The sequence below is a fragment of the Ursus americanus genome, chromosome 1 (assembly GCF_024610735.1).
Source record: "Ursus americanus isolate L20-20 chromosome 1, mUrsAme1.1.p, whole genome shotgun sequence".
Lineage (NCBI taxonomy): Eukaryota > Metazoa > Chordata > Mammalia > Carnivora > Ursidae > Ursus > Ursus americanus.
In genome coordinates this window covers 15,783,340-15,798,816 of record NC_142127.1, presented here as the reverse complement: position 1 = coordinate 15,798,816, position 15,477 = coordinate 15,783,340, and the positions used below count along the sequence as shown (strand labels likewise).

Genomic DNA, 15,477 nt, shown 5'->3' with positions numbered 1-15,477 from the left:
TGCTTCTGACATTCTCTCTAACTCCTTCAGCTTAAGATATTCAATATGGGGGGTGCCTGGGTGGCACAGCGGTTAAGCGTCTGCCTTCGGCTCAGGGCGTGATCCTGGCGTTCTGGGATCGAGCCCCACATCAGGCTCCTCCGCTATGAGCCTGCTTCTTCCTCTCCCACTCCCCCTGCTTGTGTTCCCTCTCTCGCTGGCTGTCTCTATCTCTGTCGAATAAATAAATAAAATCTTAAAAAAAAAAAAAAAAAGATATTCAATATGGCAGGGTGCCGTATTTTGGAGTAAGGTGTCCTAAACCCCATCACTGTGCTTATGGCTAATTTCATGGGTATATAAAATGTGAAAGTTGAAAGGGACCATAGCATTTTAAAAGGAGGTCCAAAGAGGATAATTGTACTTCTCACAGTTACATAGCCAGTTAATAAAAGAACCAAAAAGATAATAACCCAGACTACCAGCCTTGTGCTTACTCTATCACAGGAATCATCATGGTGAAAATCAAGACACTTAAAGTGATAAAAAACATGGGAAATGAATCAATGTATAACTTTCTGTCCAATTTTTTTTCAGCTGTATGATAATAAAATCAAAACTGCATTACTTTATATTGTGAATGCAGTATTACTCTATTATTCTTCACTTGTAGCTCTAGTTGAGAAATAATAAAGATCATTGACTACAAGCAAAGGACAACTTCATTTTCTCTCTTTGTATACAGGATACCATAATTTCTTACAATTTGTTCCAACATGCCTTTATAATCCATACCAATCTTGATGTGCCAAGCCTTCATTTTATCATGCTTTTCTACACAACCCACCCTGAAAATACTCCTCCCATAAAGTTCACATCTGTATCCTTTGCTAAGTAATGAACATATGCATATACATAATTTTTGCCTAAGAAAATGTAATCTTATGGAGTGATTCACCTGTGGCACTTCTCTTTTAGAACTCCCGTGTAGCACTGAGGACATTTTTAAGATCCTCCTAAGTGCCCATCTGTCTTCTTTACCCTTGAAATTTCTTCCCCTTCTCCCCCCACCCTCTTTTTTATTTCTCTCACTCACCATTTTCTCCCTCCTCTCACTTTTTTTTTTAAACCAAGCTTTCTATCTTTTTTTGTTAGAATAAAAGCTTTGTCTCTCTTAGGAGATGTTATCAGCACTGCGGATGTATATTGGGCTGCTTCTATCCCAGCGTCTCAAAATCTGATTCTGATTCTTCTGTTACAGCCAACAGTGTGGGCTCTAAAAAAAAATCAATTCTTAGGTTCCTTATCTGTTTTTCTGCTTCTGGGATAACTGAATCTTTCATAACTAATGGGGATATTGAATTCAGGGAGCCTTACGGGGAAAATATATTGCAATTTGTGTAAAAAGCAAAAATGAGACTACAGTTAGATGTGATAACTATAGCTTAATTTCGATCCCATTTTACACTGGTTTGACATCAATTGGTTAATATAGTTTTTCCATTAAAAACTAGTTTGCATGAAAACATAACAGTTTAATTTTGTTGCTGATGTGTGTTTGGTTTATGGACCTCTGAAGAAAAAAAAATCACTTGCCAATTTTAGATTCTCAATAGGTAGCAAGAGAGTTAGAATGGTTATTCTGGGTCTCTGAATAATCTTAAAATGTTTCAGTATATATTAGATGTTGATTGGTGAACACATGGCAGTATCTGTAGCTGTCTGGACACCAACTAATAAGCAAATCTAAGCAGATCTTCAAGTTCTGAATTGACTATTGAGTCTTAATACCATGCTTTATGTTTGTATCACTAAATCAAATGTACTTATCTTTTCTAATAGTCTAATTTAAAAACCTCCATGGTGGCTTGTTTGCCAGATTCCACATTTCTTGAATGAGTTCATATATTTTTTTCATCAATACCCAGGAATATCATTTAGTCCCCATGACCTTCTTTAATGGCCTCTGTTCATTTCTGACTAACTTTTAGATCCTTTTATTATCTAAGAGTATTAGTATTTTTTCACAGGGTTCTTGGCTCGTAAAATATTTAAGAAGAGCATTATAACTTGGACACATTTGGGGAAATCTTTTGAAATGGACATGTAGAGTGAACACCTTACTGTATATTATTGTGTCTCTCTTTTACATCAAGTCGGTGTAGAATACCTCTGGATGAGTTGATGCCCCCTGTCACTTGCTAAGCAGGACTTACACAGATGCTTAGAGCATATGTGGGAGGCACCTCTCTTGTTAGAGCAGATGTTTCACTTGACACATGACCATGCATAGTGGCACTAGAACTTTCACAGCAAGTAAACAAAATTCTTCTTTCTTTTCCAAATTCTTTGAATTTTATGTAACTGACTTTGCCAGTGGTATACTGATGTAGCTAGACTCACCAAACATAATTAGACCTAGGATAGAAATATTTATTGACTTTCTGTATTTGAAATTCAGTGTTAATATCTTAGTATTAACCCCTGGAGTTTTGGCACCCTACAGATCAAGCCATCTGTTTAAAATCAGACGAGAGGGTAAGATTTAAAAAATAATGTTTTTTAGGGGTGTCTAATACAGTGTTATCTGCATTCTAGATGATATCTGTGATTAATCTTTCAGCTCTTACATTAAAATGTATTAAAGTTTGATCTACCCAAATGCACATTTTTGAGATTTTTAAAAGAAATCTGTAACTATAATGTTTATTTAATATGTAATGATTATTAAAACCTAAATTTCTTGTAGAATTTATCAAAAGTAACTGAACTACATTAGATGATATAAGTTATATAATTCCAGTTATCCATGTCTTATTTTTATTTGGTACTTTCAAGTCTTTGTAGTGCTTTACCATACATTATTTTGCTCATTCCTCACAGTGATCCTGTAAAATTGGCTTGGGCAGTTTTACTCTCCCTGATATACAGAGGAAACTAGCTTAAAACAGTTAAGCTTTAAGTGGCTTGTCCAAAACCACTTGAGTAGCAGATGAAATCTAAACCAGAAGCTGGTAGCATTCACCATTCTCTATTTAAATATTTTCCCATTCTGTTATTTAGACTCTTAATTCATTTCTTTCTCTGGTCAATGATCTTTGCAAAATCTTTACCAGATCTTATCACTCCCTTGATTAAACCTTCGCAATGAGTTGCTGTTTTACTCAGGATGCAATTGTACATCCTTAATATGACCCTCATGCTCCCCCATGGCCTGTGTCTTTCTCTTTCTACCTGTATCATATGCCGCTCCCGTCCCCTTGTTCACCAGGCTCCAGGCACACTGGGCTGCTCTTCTTTCTTCCTGTGACTCAAGAACTTCCCATTTGCTAATCACTCCACCTAGAGTGCTGGTCCCTTCTCTTCACCTGGTGACTCCCAGTCATCACAGAGGTCTCATTTTGAACGTTAATTCCTCAGAGAAGCCTTCCCTTAAACGACCAAACAAAATTAGTTCCTCTTGCTATTATCTTTCAGCAAATCCTTCATTATCCATCAGTTTATACTGATACATTTATCTGTATGATAATTCATTTGGCACCTTCCCTCTTCACTGTGTGTAAGTTGGCTACTGTCAGGAACCATGTCTATTTGACTCCTTGCTGGTCTCCTGCTCTGGTCCAGTGTCTGGCACATAGTAGCTGCTCAGTAAGCATTTGTGGTCTGAGTGGAATGAATAAATCCACGTGGTATATACATAGCTCTTTTTCCAAGCTCTTTTTTATATTTATTGGAATATATAGGTTTTTCTCCATTTTCTGAGAACATGCAGATAAAAATGGCTTTTGGATACTTGAAACAATCTAAGTAAGTCTTAGGAAATTATCAGGAGAGAAGTTTAAGAAAACTAAATGGATTACCTAGGGAAATTGTGGAGTTTTCATCCCCAGAGGTTTAATCAGAGGATAGTAATGAACTTTGAGGAAGTTTAAGGTCTGTGTTAAGGCCCTGTCATAGAGACAAGATCATTTGGTAGAACAGCGACTTGGACATAATACACCTTTCTTTTTTTTGTTTGTGTGTTTGATTATTTTGTCAAAGGCCCAACTCTTTGCTTGTGCGCAAATAGGAAAAGGACCTGGAAACTTGACTCTTAATTCAGATTTCTTTTTTTCCACTGACATGTACAGTCAGCACCGCTATAATGCAACCACTGCATCTGAAAAATCATTGCACAGGGCTTGTGGGAAAAATGGAAGTAGGGGCACAAGACTCAGAAACTTGATCAGTGACACATTTAAAAAAAAACCCAGGAACCTAATAAAAATGACAGCTAAGTTTTACTTGTGTTAAATGGTTAAGAAATAAATAATACAATAAATATGGCATTTCACCTTGAAAAAGACAGGCAGTTTGCTTGTGGAAGGGGTCAGTGGAAGGGCTGCACCTTGTGAGTTATTGTCAAGTGACGAAAGGAAAGCTGCCTGAAATCAGAGGGCAAGTTGTGCCACCAGATGTGGGTGGGGTAGCTCTTAACAGGCACAGTAACTGAGGGCACTGGCCCATCAATCTTAAATGGGTGTGATTTGTGTATTTTTACCTTAGTTTCAGTGGGGTGCAGTTTTCTGTGTTCACTTCGTGTTTCTCGTGACTGAAATCAGGCATAAGAAAGTGTGAGATTTGGGTCACACTCAAATTGGCCCCAAACACAGCCATTGCCTTAAAACAAATTATGCTCTTAAAATAAGTGTTAGGAGGCAGTCCACATGGTGATGCAGGAAGATCCTAAGCTCATCTCCTCCAACAGACACACTAAATCTACAACTGCATATGGGAAACTTCTCTCTGTACACTCGCTGCACACCTCCTTGTCATCAGATGAGAAAGGACTGCATTTAGAGGTTCGGAGAAGCTGAGATGTGGTCTCACCACAAACCCCTCCCCCAGCTCAGGAGGGAACTCAAAAATCTGAAGCTTCTCCTTGAGAAGTGAAGGGTTTGTAGATTATATCAGTCACTCTAACTCTTAAGACCAATATTTGAGAGACGAGCCACCAGGGCTTGTATCCATGAGGCCTAAAGGGCTATCGTGAACTGAGAAACAGCTCTTAAAATGTTTAAGTGCAGACTTGCTCGCCCCAGGGCCCAGCTCAGAAATAGCAGTTTGGAAGGCACCCAAACTATATGTGAAGAAGATTGATTTGCTAATCTTCAAGCATCCATTGGAGGGGCAGGTGCCTTTTGGCATTCTCTCCAGGGCATGGAGGCACTGGCAGATGCCATCCATCCTGTGCTCTCCCTCTGCCTCATTAAAGCCTGGGCTACCATCTTTTTATTTTCTATTTTTTCTTTTGGGAGGTGCCATCTTCATGCCCCCTCTGCCAGTCTCCAGTGGCATTATATCCCAGAGGGGAGCTTTTACGTATATCTGGTGCCCTGGTTTGTTTACATCTGATACCCCAGTTTTTGTGGCTGCCACCAGGGGACCCACTGAGCTCATGGATCTCGAGGCTAAAGTGGCTTGTGTTCCTGGATATGGTGGGAAACTATTGGAAAGATAGTCCTTGACAAACTGCCAACCCTAGGGCAGTATACAGATAGCGGGCTGAAAACACCACCTCACTCTGTGAGTAGGTGTATTTGCGTGTCCAAGAGCTTTGGTCTAAGGGACAGGTTCCTGGTCTGCCACACCCATAGAGGCCTATTGAAGTGCTCTCAGAGGGCATGTGGGTGGCTCAGTTGGTTAAGCATCTGCCTTTGTCTTGGGTCATGATCTCACGTCCTGGGATCGAGTTCCATGTCAGACTCCCTGCTCAATGAGGAGCCTGCTTCTCCCTCTCCCTCTGCCCTTCCCCCCGGCTTGTGTGCTCTCTGTCTCTCTCTCTGTATCATGCTTTCTCTCAAATAAATAAAATCTTTAAAAGAATTGGAATGCTCTCAGGGCTTAAGTCCCCAGTCTAGGTGATGTGCCCAAGGGAGGGGGATGCTTTGAGTTAGAAGAGAATAAAACTGGGCCAGAATGCTAGGAAATGTTAACTGGTGAAGACTGGAAACAAGAAGAGGAACCAGGCAATGAAGCTGGAGAAGGGCCAAAAATAATTCATGGTCTTGCATCAAAAAGAATAAAATACTAGTAATAAATTTAACCAAGGAGGTAGAAGACCTGGGTCTCAAAACTGTAAGACATTAATGAAAGAAACTGAAGAAGACATAAATAAATGGAAAGATATCCCATGCTTATGGATTGGAAGAATTAATACTGTTAAAACGTCCATACTACCCAAAGCAATATACAGATTCAGTGCAATCCTTATCAAAATTCCATTGACATTTTTCACAGAAATAGAAAAAAAAATCCTAAAATGTGTATGGAATCACAAAAGATCTCTAAAAGCCAAAACAATCTTGAGAAAGAACAAAGATGGAGGCATCATGCTCCCTGATTTCACACTCTATTACAAAGCTATCATAATCAAAACAGTACTTTATTGGCATAAAAAACAAACACAAAAATCAATGGAACAGAATAGAAAGCCCAGAAATAAACCCACCATTAATATAGTCAATTAATTTATGACAAAGGAGGCCAGAATACATGATATGGAAAAGACAGTCTCTTCAATAAATGGTGTTGGGAACACTGTACAACCACATGCAAAAGACTGAAACTAGACTACTATCTTACACCATACACAAAAATTAACTCAAATTGGTTTAAAAACTTGAATGTAAGACCTGAAACATAAAACCCCTGAAAGGAAAACTGGGCAGTAAGATACTTGACATTGGTCTTGGTGATGATTTTTTGGATCTGACTCCAAAAACAAAAGTAAACAAGTGAGATCAAACTGAAATCAGCTTCTGCGTAGCAAAGGAAATCATCAATGAAATGAAAAGGCCATGCATTGAATGTGAGAACAATTTACAAATCATATATCCCATCAGAAGTTAATATTCAAAATATATACAGAACTATAATACAATAACCAAAAACAAAGCAATCTGATTTAAAAATTGGCAGATCTGAATAGACATTTTTCCAAAGGAGACTTTCAGGTGGCCAACAGATACATGAAAAAATGTTCAATATGACCAATCATCAGAGAAATGGAAATCAGAACCACAAAGAGGTATCACGGCATACCTGTTAGAATGGCTTTTATCAGAAAGAAGGAAGAAAGGAGAGAGAGAGAGAGAGAGAGAGAGAGAGGGGAAGGAAGGAAGGAAGGAAGGAAAGAAGGAAGGAAGAAAGAAAGGGGAGGGAGGGAGGGAGGACAGACGGACAGACAAGTGTTGGTGAGGATATCAAGAAAAGGGAACCCTTGTGCACAGTTGGTAGGGATGTGAATTGGTGCAGCCACTATGGAAAACTGTATGGAAGGTCCTGAAAAATTAAAAATAAAAGTATCATATGATCCAGCAATCCACTTCTGGATATTTATCTGAAGAAAAGGAAAATATTAATTCAAATAATATATAGGTACCCCCATGTTTATTGCAGCATTATTTACAATAGCCAAGATATGGAAACAACCTAAGTGTCCAGGATGGGTGGATGGATAGATGAAGAAGTTGTGGTAGGTACACACACACACACACACACACACACACACACACTCATACACATTGGAATACTACTCAGCCACGTAAAAAAATGGATTCTTGCCATTTGCAACAACATGGATAGTCTGTGAGGGCACTAAGCTAAGTAAGATAAGTCAGGCACAGAAAGACAAATGCCATATGCTCTCACTTATATATGGAATGTAAAAACAAAACAAACAACAGCAACAACAAAAAACAAACAGAGTCTCACAGAACAGATTGGTGGTTGTCAGAGATGGAGGAGCAGTGGGTGGTGGGCAAAAGGGGTGAAAGAGGTCAAAAAGTACATACTTACAGTCATAAAAGAAGTCATGAGAGTATGATGTACAGCACGGTGACCATAGTTAACAATATCCTATTACACATTTGAAAGTTGCTAAGTGAGTAAATCTTAGATGGTCTCATCACAAGAGAATAAAAAAAAAACCTTGTGATTATGTATTATGATAGATGATAACTAGGTTTCTTGTGATTATATTTGTATTTGTGTATACAAATATTGAATCATTATGTTGTACACCTGAAGCTAATATGTTATATGTCAAATATAAAAATAAAGGACAAAAAGATTACAAAATAAATGTTAGAGCAGAACTGACTATTGTAAGAAGAAAAAAAGATGGGAGTGGGAGGTGGGACTGGGGTCAGAAAAACTTGGCTCTGGTCCCAGGGCTGTCATTTCTAACAGTGAAACCCCGAGCAAGTGCCTTCCCTCTCTTTACACCATTTACTTTATCTTTAAATGAAGTTGTTAACAACCAGCTTTGCCAAGTTGTCCTGAGAGCTAGATGAAGCAATGAAGGTGGAAACATTCCGTCAACCGTGAAGTGCTCTCCAACTCGAGATTTTTCACGTAGAACTTATTTCAGAGGTAGAGATATCAACTAAAGAAGAACAAAGGGTTGGAAGTTCACCCACTCAGAGCCAGCTTTTGTTGAGAGAACTATGCAAACCCTCTTTTTGAATGAGAGGAAAGCCCATGACCCTAAAAGGAAGGGTGGTGAAGTGTCCCGTGAACACATGTCTCACATCATGTAGATTCAGCCCAGGAGCCAGTGTTTGTGTTCCTGGTATAGCAGTTTGTGTACGATGGTAGGAGAAGCCAATGAGGAGAAGGGGAAAAGGTGAACTTGCTAAATGAAACTGGGAGAAATACAAATGTGGTCCCGAGTGAATTTAGAAAAACACTCTCAGAGCTTTCTTAAGATGGCTTCTTAAAGCCAATCCAGCCCAGGGATTCAATAGAAAGAGATGTCACAGAAATTTGGCCTCATCAGGTCTGCAGCCCAGATTTCTGTGACATTGTTTTTTACTTACTGCTCTTCAGTTCCCAGCAGCACTGTATAAATAACACTCAACTCTTCTGCATCCCTCGCTCCCTTTCACTCTCTGTGCTGTAAAGATATAGAGCAAACCTGTGGGGAAAAAATCAAAATTACTTTGGGGACAAATTAGTTTATATCTAGGATAGAGCTATTACAAAAAAAAAAAATCTGGCCAATCCATTGATATTATTTTGTTACTTTTATCCATGTTTTATAATTTGAGTAAAAAAAAAATTTTCCCTAGTTTTGGAAAGTAGATATGGCTGATTGTTAAGCTTCGATGGTTTAATTGAAATGCACATCATTTAAAGGGAATATATTTTAGTAAACAACTTTTGCCTCATTAGTCTTTGAATCCCCTGGAACTTTCTCTGTGTTGTAAGGGTGTCATTTTCTTTGTATTTGAAAAGGCATTAACAAATTGAACAGAAAAGTTTATTCATATGGAAAATGTGCTCCCTTATTAGATTTTGGGGAATTCTTCAATATGACAGTGAATCTATGTGACATTCTTCACTTGTGAAGGAAAATGGATGCTATCTTCTCTGCAAAACTTCACCTTTTTCATACACTGTGGTTTTTAACTATTTAATGTACACCATTTGTTTTTCTGGTTTTGGGAGTCAAAGCACAGTCTTCCAAATTCTGTAATAAAAGTGACTTGACCATGTTCCTTCGAGTCCAATGAGTTTATACACAGATGAGTGTTAATTACATGTAATAACAGAGTAGATTTTATTTTTATCTTTTTATTGTTTTAAAACATATGTAATAAAATATAAATAATGAAATAATTAAAATAAAATAAATAATAAAATATATGTCATATAAAATTTGCCATTCTATTTCTACAAAAATTTGACTTTGATTAGCATGTTTTTCCTTCAAAACCACATTTTTCTTCTTTTCTAAAGCTACTGGAACATGACAGAATAAAAATTTGATTTTGATTTTACTTTTTCTGAATCTGATAGAAGTAACTGATTGTATGGGGGTGAAAAATGGACCATGAAAGAGTTTGGGACAGAAGGTACAGGCCTGACTTAGCTAACGGCCAGCTCCAGAATCAATAAGCAACTATATTTCCAGTATGCTAAATACAAAAAATACATATACACATTAGACATAGTCCTAATATCAAACAGATGTTTATGTAGGTGGAGAATCATAATAAATGCACATGAAAAATAATAACAGAAGAGCGTATAGGATGGTAAAGAGCATAGGTGCTGTGGAAATCAAGGAAGGGAGAGAACAATGAAGTGATGTGGGGAATTTCTAGAGAGATGGCTCAAAGCCAAGCCTGCAGTGTCCCTAGGCTTTAAATAGACCTCAGAGGGCTTGTTAAGCAGGAGGAAGAGCATGAGCAAGGGTGCATAGGCACGGGAATATAGAAGTATTTTTAGAGGATCTTGATTTACTTCCAAATTATGGTCTACTGTTTCCTTCATGATCCTCAGGAGAACCTTTCCCCCATAAGTTAGAGGTGGAGAAAATCCATCTCTCCTATCACTTCCAGTGAATATGCCACATGCAGTGGATAGCATTTCATCCTGGGTAATCCATGGTTCAGAGTCATCATGCAGTCTGCAGTCTCTGCTTCCCTTCTTCCGTGTAAGAATGTGGGTCCCTCCTAGTCAGGCATTGAGTAGTTCTTTGGTTTTCATCACAGAATATCTATTCTGAATGCAAAGTGCTCACATTAGTAACAACCATAACCATAATAGCATGACATGCTAAAAAAAAAAAAATAGCAGCAGCAACAAAACAAAAACCAAAACAAATAGACATTAGCATGGGTGAGTCAGTAATGTCAGGAGGATTCGAGTTGCATGCTTCTGACTGGTTCCAGGAATGAGTTTTGGTGAACGATCTATTCTGGGTCATCCAGTCCTTTGAAACACTGATTCCTATTTGTGAATGAGCTAGTTTTCTGGGATAATAAAGAAAGTGGGTGGTTTAGCCTATTTTTTATTTGTGAAAACCTAACTGGACAAATAAAAACAAAATATTTAACCTTATTCTCATCAGCTCCATGGCCTAATTAAGTTGAAATTACAGGTCCTTGTACAAAAATCACTTATGTTCTTTTAAAAGCGTAGACTAGAGATTGAAGAGATGAAATAATTCTGAGCAGGCACTAATGATCTTACTCATCATTACTCGAATTATAATACATTTGGTAGTTTTACTGGGTCATAGATCTTCATATCTGCACAAGAAGCCACCTGGTCTAGTGAAAATTATGCAAGCATTAGAGACATATCAGCCAGGATTGAAAACTGTTACCTTCTGGGTTTTATGACAAATTACTTAGATGCCTCTGATCCTTAGTTTTCTTGTCTGTAATAAGAGGTTAATAATAGAACCTACTTCGTGGGGTGGTAATGAGGATGAAATTAATTTATATATAAAGTCCACATTAGCACTTAGTAACTGACAGCTATTACTAATTATTTTTTTTCTCATAGTAATTGAGAAACACCTCCTTAAAAGTCATTCCCTTTGTGCCTTTTATAGCATGAGAAGCTGATGCATGAATTGGAAGAGGAGAGACACTTACGTCTTCAGAGTGAGAAGCGATTGCAGGAGGTGACACTGGAGTCTGAGCGCAACCGAATTCAGATGCGAGGCCTCCAACAGCAGTTCTCCAGGTATGTTCTGAACTGAGCTTCTTGCTTCAGGAGGGGCATCTCTTCCTGCACCAATAGCTTCTGTGCCTGAATTTCCATGGTGAAAGCTTCTGTTGAATTTGGGGAGCTAATTTACCTACAGCTTAGACCTTCTCCTCTGGCCACGCCATCACATGGCATTTGGGCCAATTTGTTGAAACTTGCTATTTGCACCTCGAGTATTCCTGGCTTTATTGGATCTAGTTGTCTTTTCTTCCTTCATGGCTATCTAAGGGATTTTTCCAGGAAGATGTGGTGGCTGTGTGGCCTATTGGAATGTCCTGTGAAAGGCCAGCCAGGAGGATGAAATTTTCCCGGTCATCATAATTCTATTTTAAGGAAGACAGAGAATGTGAATCTAATCATTCAGTAAGCTCTTGCTTACTTAGAGGAAACATTTACCAATAGTTTAAAAAAAATCAAAATCAGTGAGTTTCTTTCCTTTGAAAAGACTGAACTTGAATTTGAAAGGAGCATTCTGAAAAGTAACTCCTAAATTTAATTCCCACACAGTCAGACTCTTTCAGCTTCCAGTTACAGTTACTGTGGGCCAGGTGAAGTTTCAACCTATTACTTTCAGTTCCATGGAAAAAAACCACAAACTTGTGCTATTCCAGTCCTGGGACCAGATATGGGAATTCTGAGAAGGACAATTTACTTTCATTTCTGTATTTCACTTCACCATTTGGAAAATCAGGAAATTAATTTTTAGGTTTTTTGTTTGTTTGTTTCTCCCTCATGAGATTGTCCCAGGCTGAATCAAGTTTGAGAAGTTGCCTAAAATTTTTCTGAACAATCTATATGGATCTTGTCTTTAATTTACCACTGGGATTTGGACGTAATCAGCAACGGATTATATGGCTTCGTCATTATGAACCTTTTACAATGATGGCTTAAGCTTTGGATGTGTTACAGGGAGAAACCGAATTTATCTCATTGTGACTAATACCATGAATGCTTGTGACTTTGGTTTAGAGGTTTCTTGGAGGAACAGGGTAGAAAGGATAGATGACCGTCCTGCATTCAGAGTCATAATTTAACACCCTGTTCCACTCTCTGAGCACATGATAGTACACAGGTGCTGTAGAAACGCACCAATCGATACTTAAACAAATGTGTGTCCCACCCCTCCCAGGCTATTACTTATACAACCTTGTGCTCAATTTTTCATTTGGTTTGATGGCAACTCTCACTCTATGTCTCCCAACTTGAAATGATAGGGACCCCCCCCCAGTTTTGAAGCAGCTCTAAAACAAGAACTGCTTTGTAATACTTGCCATTTTAATGATCTAGGAAAGGAAGAAGTAGATCACCCCATCTTTGCACTATGTATTTAAGATGTCTCTGTATTAAGCTATTGATTTACAGGGCGTGAGACACATGGTACAGTAAATTACTTTCATACGATGCCAGGTCATCTGCTATAAATCAAATGACACCCATACAGAGTTGAGTTGCACAAGAGCCAAGGCTATATCCTAGACTGAAAGAGAAGATAATTATATGTAGGACAAATAGTGGTTGGTTTTACATACTGCATTTCCCCTGCTATAATCAGTTTCCTTATGTAAAGCTTCATTGAAACTGAAGAGTTCAAGTCCAGTTATAGCCAGACAGCTAATGTAAATCAGCAAAGGTGGAAGAAAGAGCATATATCATAAGATAATTACACAAAGAGAGAGAGGGAAATAAACCACTGGAGTCTCTTAATGCTAGAGAACAAACTAAGTGTTGGTAGAGGGAGCTGGGTTGGGGATAGGCTAGATGGGTGATGGGTATTAAGGAGGGCACTTTTTGTGATGAGCACTGGGTGTTATTTGTAAGTGATGAATTACTGAATTCTACTCCAAAAACCAATATTTCACTGTATGTTAATTCAGTAAAATTTAAATAGAAAAGAAACAAAAAGAAACAAAACAAGTGAGCAAAGGGGGAAAAAAAGAGTGAGAGAAAGAGGCGAACCAAGAAACAGACTCTTAACTGTGGAGAACAAACTGATGGTTAGCAGAGGGGAGGTGAGTGGGGGGAGGATGGGAGAAATAAGTGATGGGGATTAAGGAGGGCACTTGTTGTGATGAGCACAGGGTGATGTATGGAAGTGGGATCACTGTACTGTACACCTGAGACTAATATTACAGTGGATGCTAATTAACTGGAATTTAAATAAAAACTTTTAAAGGAAGATAGATACACAATAATTTAAGTAGGCCCACTACACCATTTTTGATGGCCTTTCACATTTTAAACTTCGGTTTGTAAGATATGCCTAGTTCTGTTTATTTAAACAATCCTGTTACTGTAATTTAAGTCTTTGTAAAATTCTCCGTATTATAGAACATCTGTATAGATCCTCACCCTTGGACATGGTCCGCCTCTAAATGCTCACATAAATAATTTCCATATTGCAAATACTTGTATTGAATTTAAAACTTTTATATTCACAATTTCCTACATTTCCCTGGGCCAATGAGTTTATTTTGTACATGATGCTCCCTGAGATGTAGGCTTACTTTGAGTATTGTTTACGGAATGAGTTGCTGTGAAAAATAATGCTAGTAACCCACCTTTTCAAAGGATGTGTAGTGGCTTACAATAAAAGGTAGCTTTACAATACAACTAATAAAATGAAAATAGAAAATAAAAACCACAAAAGGGTAGTGTGGAAAGTAATCGTACTTACATGGCCTGCCGTGTTTTCTGAGAGTGAGCATGTGACATAGTTCTAAGATTCCTGGCAGCCAGGATTAAAAGGAAAGTACAAGAGCCTATGTAATTGTTATTCCTAGACAAAGGCTACTACCCCTCAGGGAGAGAAACATTGTCTCTGGTAACAAATTTATACTAGAATCCGCCCCTTCTTAGATGGCCCTGGAGGATATAATAGACAATCGTCCAAAATGGTGCAGACTAGGATCAATTCACAGAAGTATTCCTACTTCTGCAAGGTCACTTACGTCTACAAAGTTAAGGCATTTCTGAATGTCACAGTACATGACATAGGAATGCTGGTTTCATGTCTAAATGATAATGAGTAAATAGAACCTAGGACTTTCGATTCTCAAGTCACGTACTAGACTGCTAGTTCACAGGAGCCTCTAGGTAGACACGTGTTGCATCTTTCTGATAACTGTCTGATGAACCTGGAGCACAGAGGCATGAGATGCTGAGGCGTGGGTGGAGCTGCGAGAAGTATTTTCCTGGTGTAGTTGATGGCGTTGTCTCCATGCAGGCATCTAAACAGTGGTGAAGGAGATTCTGGAGTCTCAGATTCAGGGATGAGGTGAGGCTTTGGGGGGGAAAGTGGATAACGAAGTTAGAAGTGGGGACAATTAGGTATATGTGTGAAGTAGAGTTCAGATGTCAGAATGAGCGCTGCAAGGTAATTAGTCCAAGGCTTGATTTTATGCCGTTTCAGTGAGGTGATAGGCCTGGTGGCTTAACGGCACCAGGCAAACCTGAACATTGTTGATTATCTGTGGTAATGAGTAATGGGATCACTTAGGTGATAAAAATCTATAAAAATGCTTGAATGAGTAGTTCTCTTTTATGTCACCACCAAACCTTCATTTATAACCCCCCCTTTCCTCTTGACCTCTGATTAGGGTGTAATGATTAGCAGTGGTCCAAAATTTGGGCAATAAAAAAGAGAGAGAGAGAGAGAGATGTGACCAGAGATTATATAATCAGCTCTAAGCTCATAAATCAGAAATTGCCTGCTCTGAGGGTGATTCAAGCAGTCATAGCAAGCTTGATTCAGACCATTCATTGAAATACAGAGAAGAGAAGAGATCCTGCCAAATTAAGCCTTCTGCATACATGAAGGAGCATTTCAATAGGGTGGTACTGAGAGGCAGGCAGTAGTATCATTAGGGCTTCTTTGTCTTGATATTTGGTGATACAAATTAAAGATGCTTTCCAGATGTCATAATGATGGTCTAACCTGTTCTCTGAGTGGTA

At 38.4% G+C, this 15,477-nt stretch overlaps 1 protein-coding gene across 5 annotated transcripts in view; it reads left to right on the top strand.

Annotated features, from left to right (window-relative positions):
• Positions 1-15,477, top strand: part of NCKAP5 (NCK associated protein 5) — a 941,115-nt gene that overhangs the window by 495,431 nt on the left and 430,207 nt on the right. For all 5 annotated transcript variants that reach the window (XM_087856956.1, XM_087856989.1, XM_087856931.1 and 2 more), the window contains one exon: positions 11,369-11,502. In XM_087856956.1, coding sequence (XP_087713082.1) covers positions 11,369-11,502 — 134 coding nt within the window. The remainder of the gene's footprint in view (positions 1-11,368; positions 11,503-15,477) is intronic.